Genomic DNA, 14164 nt, shown 5'->3' on the forward strand with positions numbered 1-14164 from the left:
TTTGAGAAAAATTGATTTTTTTATTTTATTTTTTTGGTCTATGATTCAATTCCCAATTTCAAGCATTTTGATTTTTTTATTTATTTATTCATTCGGGATCTTTAAGTCTTCTTCTGATGTACAAACTATGGAGCCCACTGGTGAGTCTAAAAGACTCTTTGGGAGGGAAATGGGCTGGTTCTTTTATACTGCTTTTCTATTGTAGCCTATCTGAGCACTCAAATCTCTATCTAAGCATTGGGCTGCACACAAGCAGCTGTGTGCTTTGCACAAGCACTTTAAACTTTACACAACATGTCTCATTCACCCACAGAGAAATGCAAGAACTTTTTTCTATGCTTTTCCTATATGCTTTCTACATAACATTCACAAACATTCAGACTCTAATGGATACATTAGACTGATGCTTCTGACCTACAGCCACCAAGTGTAACTGTATTTAAACTAACATTGTATGATGATATTTGAAGAAGTCATATCAGCTGAGTCATGGCTGCTGTGCAAACAGTGAATTATGTTGTTGAGTTTGTTTGTTTCAGAGTCAGAGAGCCGTGTCTCTCTACAGTCAGAGGTTTTTGTACGGCGCCTCAATGAGTTTGTATCACTGTGGTGGACTTTTGGTGGAGGAACCAGACTGGATGTTGGAAGTAAGTCACATTTAAACCTGTTTTATTTTTAAAGCTTTTTTCTCTTAATTTTATTTTACTTGTTTGCTGGGTGTGGAAGGAAAAATATATTTTTTAAGTATAATTATGAAGATTTACTGAATATTAAAAATACATTTTAATCATTTTAAAACATTAGAATAATCCATAAGAAGATTTTTTTCAGTTTACAATTTTAATGGCTGAATTTTGAGGGCTTGTAGTTTTAGTTCAGTCTGGCAGTCAGAGAGCCGTGTCTCTCTACAGTCAGAGGTTTTTGTACGGCGCCTCAATGAGTTTGTATCACTGTGGTGGACTTTTGGTGGAGGAACCAGACTGGATGTTGGAAGTAAGTTTATTCTGGTTCACTATCAAATACTGTCTTTTTATTAAAGTTCATTTAAAAATTTAATTTCTGATTTTTGAATGAGAGAAAAGCACGTAACTCTGCAACAAGTTTGATGAAGGAATTTTTAATTATCCTCTTACGTCGTGGAGGGTTAATTCAGATCTGCTGTGTCAAAATGTTATGTCTACATTTCAGTCAAATTAAAACTGAAAAAAAAAAAACCTCAAACAATAATATAAAGAAGAAGAACTTTCAAGTATTGTTTGAAATTAGTTTGTTTGTGTGAATTTTAAAAACTGCTTTAGATATACATGAAGAGCATTTCATTTCGCTGAATTAATTTTTTTATTCTATTTATTTGTTTCCAGTTAATATTAATGTAAGTCATGTAAAATATTGATGATTTTAAACTTGTTTTGTAAATGTTTCCACATCTGCTTCTTTTATTTCCAGTGTAGTTTGAACATATTTCAGGTCAAACTGTGTGATGATTCTCTCTGTGCTGATATGCATGAGAGCTTTCTTAAAGGGAAGTGAAACAATGTGTGAGTTAATGACTGGTGGAGCAGAAAAAACAGCTGACAGAAACTTCTTAACGGAGAAAATCAGCTCTTACAGTAAAGGTGTCCGACTGTCTGTGGTTTGATTGACAGCTGTGTGCGCCCTATGCTCTAAGCTGATTGGTGTCTCCTAGGTGATACCCGTCCCATCCTGACAGTGTTGCCCCCCTCCAGTGAGGAGCTACAGCAGGGGACTGCAACAATCACATGTCTGGCCAACAAGGGCTTCCCCTCAGACTGGAGTCTGTCCTGGAAGGTGGATGGCAGTGGCAGCATCAGCTGGGAGGAGAGCAGGAGCCCCGTGGTGCTGCAGAATGACGGCCTCTACAGCTGGAGCAGCACCCTGAGGCTCCCTGCAGACCGCTGGATGAAGGTGGGCTCTGTGACCTGTGAGGCCACCCAGGGCTGCCAGGCTATGGTCTCAGAGCCACTGAGGAGAGTCCAGTGTTCCCAGTCCTGACCTGACTCAACCTGATACTGGTTTAATGCTCTCATTCTCAACTCTGTAACTGTCTCTCCATCTTTCTTTTTTAAGAACAAATAAAGACTAAAACTGTTATTTTCTTTCTCATAATGACAACATTCATGTTTTAGGTAATAAAGATGTTTTGCAAAGTGAATTTTGGTTGAATCAGACATTTTATTTTATTCAAAATCTACAAACCTGCACTTGATGAATATATTTTTCATTTACAAGAATTCAGACCAACTCTGCACTCCAACATGATGTCTTTATTTTACACTGGTGAAATAAAACACAGGCTGAAAGAACCATTAAGGAGATCTGCATTTTGGCAAAAGCTGAAAAAGGAGTTTTAAAATTGTACAGGTTATTTTTATGTTTATTTAAATTTACATGAATGTGTGTGGTAGGTTGTTGGTGGTGTTGCTCACCTGTACGAGACAGACTGGTTCATGAAGCAATGCTGGGAGCTTGTTGCCATGGAAACAATCTCACCAGACTACAGAGCAAGTCTAAAGAAGAAAGAGTCTTTGGTTTGTTCTGAGGAGAACTCACAGACAGGAGAGTCAACAAGTACAAGGAGTGATTAGAAAGAATCTGAAGTACAAAGTTTTAATAACAGCTTTTTCACTCATGTTCATGTTTGATGAGATGTTTACAGTAAAATCTTAAATTCACAGGTGTGTTGTTTTTATTTTGACCCTCACTGATCAGGAACATTTTCAGGTTTCTGTCGTCAGATCTTTATGGCTTTATATAGATTTAGTGGCTTTTTTCCCACTGTTAAGGTCAAAGGTCATTACTAAGATTGATCTTAGTTTCTGTTACTGGCCAACGTTTGTTCTTTAGTTAATTAAGCACAATATTTGTGCTGAATGTCGCTGAGAGAAAATCTGTGTGTGTGTGTGTGTGTGTGTGTGTGTGTGTGTGTTTGTGTGTGTGTGTGTGTGTGTGTGTGTGTGTGTGTGTGTGTGTGTGTGTGTGTGTGTGTGTGTCCTCAGTGAACTGTATCAGTCTCTGCAGTATCTTCCAGCTGCAGCAGTCAGTTCAGTTTCTGTTCAGTCTGACTGAGGGAGGTTTTTGTACGACTGTTTTTCACTGTGTGAACACATACTGACTGTTGATATAGTGATCACTCTGACAGTAATAAACTGCTGCATCTTCAGCCTGGACTCCACTGATGGTCAGAGTGAAGTCAGAGTTTGATCCACTTCCTGTAAAACGAGCTGGAATCCCTGATTGTCGAGTGCTAGCATAGTAAATGAGAAGTTCAGGAACTCCTCCATCTTTCTGTTGGTACCAGGCTAAAAGATGCTGGTTGCTCCAAACACGAACATTCTGACTGGTCCTACACTTGATGTTCACAGATCCTCCCACAGCAGAGCTCACTGCTCCAGGCTGAGTCACTGTGATCTGTCCTCTGGACTCTGAGGATACAGAGACAAAAACATAAAGCAGCTTCATGGTTTTGTGGGCTTCATTTCAGAGGGACAGATGTTGATAGAGGAGAGGAGTTTGATTCTCTGGACTTTACCTGTGAAGCAGCAGCAGAGGAGAGTCCAGATGAGGACGCAGATCAAAGTCATGTTTTTGATGAGGAGGATTTCTGTGGCTTCTGTTGTGATGAAGGACAGCTGTCAGTCATCCAGTGTTCAACTCTCAGGACTATAAACTCTCCCAGAGCACTGGAGCATGGTGCTGCTGATGCAAAGTGCCTCTCTATGGAAATGATCTGACTGACTCACACAAGTAGTTTGATCAATCTGATGATGCGGTTTATTATAAAGAGAGAATTTTTCACAGCATATTTGGCATTTTCACACGAAATTTTCAGAAACAGTCTGAGAATCTGAATGCTGTTCTGTTGCAGAGAGCATTTTCTGAAAAGGTTGAAAACCATGTATTCCTTTAGAGTTGGTCTAAATGATCACCTTTATCCATTTCTGTCTTGTTATAAGTGGTGTTTTCTATAATGAAAACCTCTGAGGAATCACTGAATTATCTGATGAAGATTTAAATGTTATGAATACTATGCTGTATACTTCAAAGATATGTTAGAGCTCTCTGTCACCACCATATTATGACCTACGGGGACATCTTTTACCAAAATGGTCTTCTTCTCTTCAGCAGTGTTCAAATAATTGGAGAATCAGTTCCAAGGAGCAGTGAAGCTGTTATGTTCAGTGGTGGCTCAAAACCATAATCAAACACTTTATTTGGATTTTTTTCTTTTGGCTCCCTTCTGGTCGATTGTCTTATTTTGTCAGTGCAGAATGATGAACTTCAGATTGTTTGAAAATGGTCTTATAACTATTCACATGTTGATAGGCAGCAACAGTTGCTTCTATAAAATGGTTGCTGTTGTCAGCCCTCCTTTGCATTGTGTTAATAGACATCTGAATGCAAACTGCCAAACTTCTGCTTTTATACAGGTGCTCCCACTTGATGATGATCAATTAATCAAATACATCTGATTATCCACACCTGACTTATAATTACCTTCTTAATTCCTATAAAAGCAGTAAGGGTGTACTCAGTGTTTCACACGCTGCTTCTGCATTTTGACTTAGTTTTTGTTAAATACTGATGATATGTGTAGATATTAGTCTGTGGTTGTATTTACCTAATTTAAAACATGCTAATGTCTTAAATTATGTTTATTGTGTCCTGATATAAAAAATCTTAGAACTAAAAGACAGTGGACTATTTTTTTTGTCATGATGATACGTGTCATGATCCGAGGATTTGTACCCAGTGTTCTCGATACTGGACTTTTGATTCTGGTTTATTTAATATTCTCAGGCGAATTTCCTAGTTTGGGTTGTTATAGTTTTGATCTCTCTTTGTGTCTCCATTTGTTATCTAGCCTTAGGTTTTCTATTTTCATTCCCTGTCCTCTTGTGTCTAGTTTCCTCTTGCACATACAAACAGCAGCTTCCAAAAAAATGGCCCCCAAATCATTTCCTGCCAGCTTTATATACTCTGAGACCACGCCTCCTCAATTCAAACTGGCCTATAAAAGAACTGCAATTGAAGTGGGCTTCCTCTTTACAGGAAAAGCAAGATGGCTACTACAGAGGTAACTTGCAAACATTTTGCTGCATTAGTGCTTCCCAACATCTACCTATGCAGTGCACTGTAATCTCTACTGTTGTAGTGCAATCAACCTCCTCCCAGCATGCTCCCAGCATTTTTCAGGCCTAGTAAAATCGCTCAATAAAATGTGATGATCCCAAAATCCTATTTTAGGGTGCCAAACGATGTATCAGAATTCAGTACATGTATCAAAGGACCTAACAACTGTTGTTGCTCTGTTTACTAAGGTAATCAGGATTTAATACACTTACACATCAGGAACTGGCATGCCAGAAGAGCAATCTCTCTACTCTACATAATGTGCACAAGTAATTGTGAAATTTCTGCACTTTAATTTCTCTAGTCACTTTTAATCAGATCCGGACTAGAAAGTTTGAAACTCAGTAATCCATATACACCTTTCCTGTGTTTGTGATGTTTCGAGTAAATATATATCATTTGTAAAATGATTAGAAATGATTAGAAAGGTCACACCAATCACCACCATAATTTAAAAACACACTGAACTTTTTCAGACAAAACCAGCCTGACTGTTTAATCAGGTGATGTCTGCGTTCCATCACTGATTCCTCGTAGATGACACAGAACCTCGCTCTGTACGTCACTGAGCTGGAGCTTGGCACATGCTTGCTGGAGGAGTGCGCTCTTTCACCCCTCACTCTCTGTCGTTCCAACGCAGCTGTAGGATGAAAGGGCAGAGCACTACGTACACCCTTGTTGTCTTCCTCAACATCAACATTGAAATCTTTTAACCCTTCAGGTTATTACTGTGGTCCTGGAATCTTCTTGTGATGACTAGCAGGACCACAAGTGGCACGACTCTCTACCTTAACTGCTGTCTGCATTGTTAGCTGTGTGTGGACTGGTCCCTGCTTCCCTCTGAAGATTTCTCATCTGCACCCAGTCTCAGTCTGGAGTTTCCACTCTTGGGATGATTTCTTCCAGCAATGCTCTGGCTACTGCAGCTGTATCTCCTTAGTGGAAGGAAAAACTTCTAACCATTTTGAAAGCAAATCAACCCTCATTTTACCTTCTGTTCAGTGAACTTTACTTATGGGTTATCAAAAGCTTATCTGTACCACCTGTACAGTTTCAATACCTGTACATGAATTGTTAGTCACACAAATCATAAAAAAAAATCAAAGAAAAATTGCCAAATAATTTTAGAGTAAATCTGCTCCAGGCCTGTACACCTGTGTTAGGAGATGAAGTTAGTGTGGTTTTCATGTTAAGTCTGTTTAACTCCTGGTTTCACCTCTGCACCCACACTATAATTGCCTAGAAAAACAGAATCTTTGAGTTAATATAAACTAAACATTTACAAACAACTGTAGGTCAGAGGAGTAATAAGGCATCCAGCTCTGCAGCCATAAGTTTGTCATGTGCATTGGATTTCCATGAATCATTACAAACACTGCTGTTTCCATAAGGTGCCCAAATGATGGATCATCCCATGTGTTTATTCAGAAATATTGTAAATGCTGACTGACCTTAAGTAATGTCACTTACTTGTTTTAATGTTACGAGTTCAGCAACTTGAGCTGAGTAGTGATATGATAACGTGTCACGGTTGAGGCATGTGGAGTTATGAGACAACCCAAATGGAGGCACTGAGTTTGATGCAAGTGAGCTTTATTTACAAATGGTGAGAATACAGACTGAAGGACAGAAACTAAGAAAAACCTTAACTGGGAAAATCTAACAAACAAACCTGAGACCATAACTCACAGAATGACATGCAGGTATACGCAGGAAAACATGCAGGGTGAAACACAGGATGACACGCAGAGAGAACACAGCTGGGAGGAATCAGAGCTGACAAGACAAAGGGAAGCAAAACCAGACACACGACACACAGGACAGGGACTATCAAAGTAAAACAGGTGTGAAAGAAGTAACACTGGTTTTAAAAAGGTATATTTTCATATTGTATACACATTTCCCCCACTGTAACATTTGGCATTTTCTCAGCAATAAAATTCGATTCCATAACCAACACAGAGCTATTAAAACAGTTTCCTTCACACAAAAATCAGTGAGACAGAAAGGGGCAGCTAAATGATTAATTCTGCAGGGCCCACACACTCATGTCAACCTTCGCCGCTCCTACAAAAACAAACATTCACCCTTTTTTCACTTTTTGGGTGAATTAGGCATTAGTGCTAATCCTAAAATAGGTGCAGTCTTTAGTATTAGTTGCAAGTCAGTCAAAACTTGTCCCCATCATCAGTCCGTCACAGTGCAGTTACATGCATTCATGCTAATCATTGCTGATAGTGGAGCCTCTTGTGAACTGTCCCCCCCCCTCAAAAAAAATAGGCCTAGTTTAGGACATGTCCAAGCATAACTGTTCTCTTAGAAAGAGAAAGCAAACCAAAACTAACTGGCAGGATCAACTTTATATTAAGGAAACCAAAAAACATCAGCTAGATAAATCACAGAAATGTTTTGCTTCCTGGTGGAACAATATGGTGTAGGGATTAGAACTTCAGGTGCCGTGACATGCAGTGCTGCATTCACTCCTCCTGGCTTTAATTAATTACTGACTAAGTAAGGGGGAGATAAAGGAGAGGTGGAGGAAGATCTCAGCCTGGGCGTCTATTGTCTTGTGTAGTCTGGAAGATGAGTGGATGATGGGGTGGGTGCAGTTTTCTCTGTAGTGGGGTCGGGTGGGCTGTCCCGGGCTCTGTGGGGCCGGGCGGCGCTGCTGCACTGGGCCCTGGTCCGGATGGGCCTGGGCCCCCTTTCCCTGGCGGGTTGCAGAGCATGGGGGTGCCTACTGGGGTCAGCGGGGGAGCTGGCCCCAGGGAGGGGTCACTTGCCCCTCCCTTTCTTCCCTCCCCATCTCCAGCTGCCTCCCTCTTACGGCTCCACCACAATCACCCACACATGCAGGGCCTTGGGGTAGGGGTGTGTCACCAGGGTGCAGAGGAGGCATCCCCCCCCTCTGTCCCCTTCTGGCTGCCTCTGCCTCAATTTTATCTCACAACTTAGACATTCACATTACTCACACTCTCATAACACATACATATAGGATCTTGGGGGTGGGCTCACAACACGGACTCCAAATTACCATCAGGGTGTACACCTCACCCCTGGCGTAGTTGCCCACCTCTCAATTTTAAATACACGTAGACATTGAGGGCTATCAGGAGGGGCTATGCGCTTACCTGCTGCTCTCTGGCAGGTAGCTCCATGCCCTCCTGGGTTTTAATTGCACCTTAGAACACATATACATCAACACTACATATGAGCGGGTAGAGGGAGGTTTGGAGTCTTCTCACACCCCCGGTCTCTGCGGCCTGCTGGAGCGGGGGGGCTAGGAGGAGGAGTTGGCCGTCCGACTGGGGTCTGGTGTGTGGGGCCTCCCTGCTGCTGCAGAGTCGGGGCAGTCTGCTTCTCCCCACTGCAGGGAAAAGGGTAACACCACCTGGGTCTGGGTGCAGTTTCCCCCTCGATGGGCAAGGGTACCTAGACCCGGTTCTTAGAGTACGCTTGGGGAGTGTGATTGTGTGTACAGCGTCTCTTTATGTCTGTCTCCACGTTGGTTGAGTGTGGAGTAATTGCCTATGAGAGCATGAGGGTGGGAATGGATGTTTGTATTTGAGTGTGCCTGTATGTCTGTGTCTATATGTCAGGTTGGGTATCAGACGCCACCTCTCTGGGGACATCTCAGGCCCTCCAAGGTTTGGAGGCCTATCTCCCCCCACCACTTCCCCTGCCGGTGGCAGACGCCCTCAGACATCGATGCGTTGGTGGTTCTTTGTGTCCGGGGGTGGGCGTCCGGGTACACACCGGCTCACTCCTTGGTGGCTGCTTATCCGGGCCTGGAACCTGGGGCTCGCTCGGGCCACTTCGGGGGTGGGGTGCCCTCGGCCTCTCGGCCTGGGGCTCGGTCACTCAGGCACAGCTGGCTGCCGGCGGAGCTCACGGGCACGTCACTGCAACCCCCCCTGGCTTCTGCTCCGCGGCTGCTGAGTGACCCCTCATCTGGGACTCTCCTCAGCTCTTTCTGGGACAGTGGCGCGGCTGCCCCTCTGTTGGTCTTCCTTGGTCTCTTGTGTTCTGGGGGCCTCTGGATGTCTGGAGTTTTGATCTCCTCCATACCTGCTTCATGCCCTGGAGGATGGGACTGTGGCCCCCCACACCCTCTAGCAGATCATTACATTAAGGAACCTTTTAAATACAAGCGCGCTCATGCTCACAGGTGTACACACAGGTGATCACACACACAAACTACACCCTTTTTGGCTCCTACCTCAAAGCACACTGTGCGCTGTCGATCTTACGTGCTGCACAATAATGTTTAATATTAAGTATTTAGTGTTATATTCCCATATATCATTGTGATGTTGTTTATTCTATTACTCTCGTTTTCTTCTGCTTGTTTTCTTTTTTCTTTCTCAACAGGTGATCCAGGTGATCGATATATGTATTTTTTGTCTGCTTATTTTGTTGGTTTTTGTTTTTTGCCCTTTATCCCCGTCCCTCTTCTCCGCTGTTTTTTTTTTTTGTTTGTTTTGTTTTGTTTTGTTTTTTCCCCCCTCTTTCTTTCTCCCTTTTCTTCTCCCCTGTCCCGTATCTAGCAAGTAAAAAAAAAATAATAATAATAAAATAAAATAAAATAAACAATAAAAGGTAAATCAAATGGACCATTACGGCAAGGCTGGGATGGTCCATTTGGTAAAGTAAATCCGTTGGGCATCTTTCTTCGCCTTTAGACAACAATTCTGATGGCAAAAGAACCAAACGGGACAGGTTTAATTAAAAAAAAAAAAAAAAAAAAAAAAAAATTACTGACTAAGTCTGAAATCAGACTAGGTACCACTACCCCTTCATTTCCCTCACATCATATTTACTGGTTGCCCACAAGTGCTGTAGGACAGCAGTCCCCAACCCCCTGGACCAGGGACAGGTCGTTTGGTACTGACCCGCGAGAGTTGAGGCTTGGGTGTGAAATTTATGGTTTTCAGGGTTTTTATCAGTTTTTATTGTTATTTTTTAAAATCGTTTTTATTATTAACTTGGTTTTCCTGGGTCTTGTCTCGTGTGTTATGAATAAATCTTCTTTTTTTGGCACAGTTCATACAAGACTAATGTTCACTTTTAGATGCTTCCTAAACACTTTATTGCAATGTTTTATCCCTGAAACGTGAATTTCTTCCCTTGCACTCAGTTACGTACAGACCCAATCAATTTATGTAGCTTTAAAATAAAAACATGCAAAATGCTGTCATGTGTTTTACAAAGCAAGTTTGTTCCCATGTAATCGTCTGTTAGAGTCTCCACTATTTTAACCCTCAACAATATTCTTATTCTTATATTCACTTTTGTTATGATCAAGTCATCCGTCCCTAGGATAATAACAATCAACTAATTTACATATCAACTCATAACTCACCAAGTTGACAGGACAAGAGAAATGCATGTTTAAAATATTATCACAAAGGAGAATTTCCTCCATACAGTAAATCACTTGTGTTGCTCAATCAGCATGTAACCCACTCCTGGGTAAGTACACCTCACTCTAGGTTCGGGGAGGAGCTGGACATGAGTGCGATTAATCAGAATACGCAAAAATTTCAGTTAACTGTGACTTTAGTTTCAACAAGTAACAGTTTCACAGTAAAACAACAACTAGGGCCCTTAAAATAAAAATAGAAATAAAATGCATTGTCCTTAATCATTGAAATTGTCCCTTTGAAAGTATTTGTTAGGTTGCAACCTTATAGTTCAGTTTGTTCCTCAGAGTTTATAGAGGGTTTGTCAAGTCAAAGCACAGATCGGATGAGGGAATGATCTGTAATGGTCTGTCAGTCAGCAAAAAGGTCCAGTGAAGTTTCACACTTAGTGTTTTTATAGTCTAGAGTGCACTCTTTTTGTCTGTTCACTGTTGCCAGTCGGGGTGACTGGTGGAATCCTACCAGGTATCAGATAAACCATTGGCCATCTGACTGGTTGTGCACATCTGGATCCTGGAAATCACACTGGGAGGCTCGCCATCAATTGGAATCACTGGTCTTTCCTCATGGAGCTCATAGCTCACTAAAAGACCTGACCGAGACTCGTGGAACACTATTAACTTAGCCGCCACCTCTGCTGACTTCGGCAGCTCTGGCTAACATGCACTTCAGTCTTCAACAGTCTTAAACAGAGAGGACTGAACAAAAGCTAAATGAAACAGTGAGCAATGAGCACAAGCTGAATCTGGTCACAGGAATAGCAGGGGCAGGAACAGGGCAATGAAAGCTATGGCGAACAGGAACACTGAAATAAAAGAGATAATGATCAGAGTGGTCTGTGGAGTAGTGAAGGCATCCAAGATTTCAAAGTTGAGAGGTCTTACATGGTTGCAGGTGGAGATTAGCTGGGGGAGGAGGTGAACTGGATCGGGTGAGTACAGACTGCGATGTGGGTGCGCAGGGAGGAAGGCAGGTATGGATGGCGGTTTGCGTGAGTGAGCTTTCCCAGCAGCAGTGTGATTATGGGGAGAGTTGGCAAGATGTATCCAGGCGCCGTCTAGAGAACAGGAAATGATAGTTAAGCAAAACACGCTGAGGAACACAAGACAAACATGAGAGGCAGCGAACTGACTATGGTAGGCAGACAATCTGGCGAAGGTTCATTGTGAGCGCTGGTCATGAATACTGCTGGAGGAATTGCCAACAGGTGAGGAGCAGGGAGGAGCGAGGAAGGCTCCACCCAGGTGAGGAGAGACAATGCTGTGGAAAATTACTCAGACTCACCCAGATCATAACAAACTCTCTGTCATATGGGTGTCTCTGTCTACTGCTCACAGTGACTGGTGCTGGTCAAGCTGAGAGGGCAGTGGCTTTTTTCTGGTGGTTTGCACATGTGCATTGTGGATAAACCACTGGACTTTCATAGTAAATTTGTAGGAGACCAGTGTGCAAGGCAAGCTGCTGCTTACTCAGCTTTCACTGCTCTGAGATCAGTTATTGAAACACAGCTATCATCAGCAAGTAATCAAAAGTTTTCTCTTTTTGAAGGAAACTTGTGTTCAATTGTAACTTAAGAATTTGTTAAACTGTGTGTGTGTGTGTGTGTGTGTGTGTGTGTGTGTGTGTGTGTGTGTGTGTGTGTGTGTGTGTCCTCAGTGAAGTGTATCTGCAGTATCTTCCAGCTGCAGCAGTCAGTTCAGTTTCTGTTCAGTCTGACTGAGGGAGGTTTTTGTACGACTGTTTTTCACTGTGTGAACACCCATTGACTGTTAGGATAGTGCCGACTCTGACAGTAATAAACTGCTGCATCTTCAGCCTGGACTCCACTGATGGTCAGAGTGAAGTCAGAGTTTGATCCACTGCCCGTAAAACGAACTGGAATCCCTGATTGTTGAGTGCTAGACCAGTAAATGAGCAGTTTAGGAACTCCTCCATCTTTCTGTTGGTACCAGGCTAAATGGTGATAGTTGCTAGAAAAATAAACATTCTGACTGGTCCTACACTTGATGCTCACAGTTCCTCCCACAGCAGAGCTCACTGCTCCAGGCTGAGTCACTGTGATCTGTCCTCTGGACTCTGAGGATACAGAGACAAAAACATAAAGCAGCTTCATGGTTTTGTGGGCTTCATTTCAGAGGGACAGATGTTGATAGAGGAGAGGAGTTTGATTCTCTGGACTTTACCTGTGAAGCAGCAGCAGAGGAGAGTCCAGATGAGGACGCAGATCAAAGTCATGTTTTTGATGAGGAGGATTTCTGTGGCTTCTGTTGTGATGAAGGACAGCTGTCAGTCATCCAGTGTTCAACTCTCAGGACTATAAACTCTCCCAGAGCACTGGAGCATGGTGCTGCTGATGCAAAGTGCCTCTCTATGGAAATTTGTTGATTCAGTCCAGTGCATGTGCAACATAGTTAAATAAGGTTCAAGTTAAATCCCGTTAAATGGGACATTAGCATCACCTACTGTTGAAAATGTCACCCTGGAGTAACTACCAAGGGCAAGGAATTCTGGGTATTCCTCAGAGTAATGGAGGATTCCCGTAGAGGCAACGAATGTGCAAATGTGGTGGACAGAAAAATCATGTTGCTAGCTGTAACAGTAATACAAGTTGATCCAGTTATCTTTGGTTAAACATTATTTGCTGTGGGTTATTTCTTCCATCCTTATGTTGGGTTAAACGTTCTTTTATGTGAGACTTGTTTATCAGTAAAGAGACTCTGGAGTATAGCTAGCTAACACTGATGCCGCTTTTTCACACAGAGCCCACGCTGATTATCCACAAGAATTAAAACCATTCTACTTCTTGCCCTTTGTAATGAATGCAGGTATGTGACTGTGCACTACTGTCTGTGAAGGTTCTCAGTCATCCAGGTCATCGTAGTCAAAGGAGTTTGCAAAGAAAAGCGTCTGGACTTCTTTAAGTTGCTTGAAGACGTTTCACCTCTCATCCGAGAAGCTTGTTCAGTTCTAAGGTCAAATGGCCGAGAGTCCCAGATTTAAACCCAGTGGGAGTGTCCCCCCAAAGAGGGACAAAGGACCCCCTGGTGATCCTCTAATCACATGAGCCAAGGTGTGAAAGCGGGTGTGGGACCTAATCAGCCAGGGTTTCGGGTGAGCTCATTGTGAAACCTGGCCCCACCTTATCATGCGATTTCCTTTATGGATGATCTGAGAAGAATCATCCATAAAGAAGAATCCTTCACTCCGCACATTAAAGCCGTGGATAAAAACATCAAGTGTCTGTGAAGGTTCTCAGTCATCCAGGTCATCGTAGTCTAAGGAGCTTGGAAAGAAAAGCGTCTGGACTTCTTTAAGTTGCTTGAAGACGTTTCACCTCTCATCCGAGAAGCTTCTTCAGTTCTAAGGTCAAATGGCCGGGAGTCCCAGATTTAAACCCAGTGGGAGTATCCCCCCAAAGAGGGACAAAGGACCCCCTGGTGATCCTCTATTCACATGAGCCAAGGTGTGAAAGCGGGTGTGGGACCTAATCAGCCAGGGTTTCGGGTGTGCCCATTGTGAAACCTGGCCCCACATTGTCATGTGAATTCAGCCACATGTGAAGCCAGCCATGTGAAACAGCCACTTCACAA

The 14164-nt window shown here is 42.7% G+C and overlaps 1 gene segment (V, D, J or C); it reads left to right on the forward strand.

Moving 5' to 3' along the window:
- Window positions 1-590: 590 nt before the first annotated feature.
- Window positions 591-2181, forward strand: LOC134619891 (Ig kappa-b4 chain C region-like). The segment is given in 3 exon segments: window positions 591-647; window positions 888-993; window positions 1688-2181. Coding segments are annotated over 3 exon segments (489 nt in total).
- Window positions 2182-14164: the final 11983 nt, after the last annotated feature.

This window comes from Pelmatolapia mariae, linkage group LG22, assembly GCF_036321145.2.
Source record: "Pelmatolapia mariae isolate MD_Pm_ZW linkage group LG22, Pm_UMD_F_2, whole genome shotgun sequence".
Lineage (NCBI taxonomy): Eukaryota > Metazoa > Chordata > Actinopteri > Cichliformes > Cichlidae > Pelmatolapia > Pelmatolapia mariae.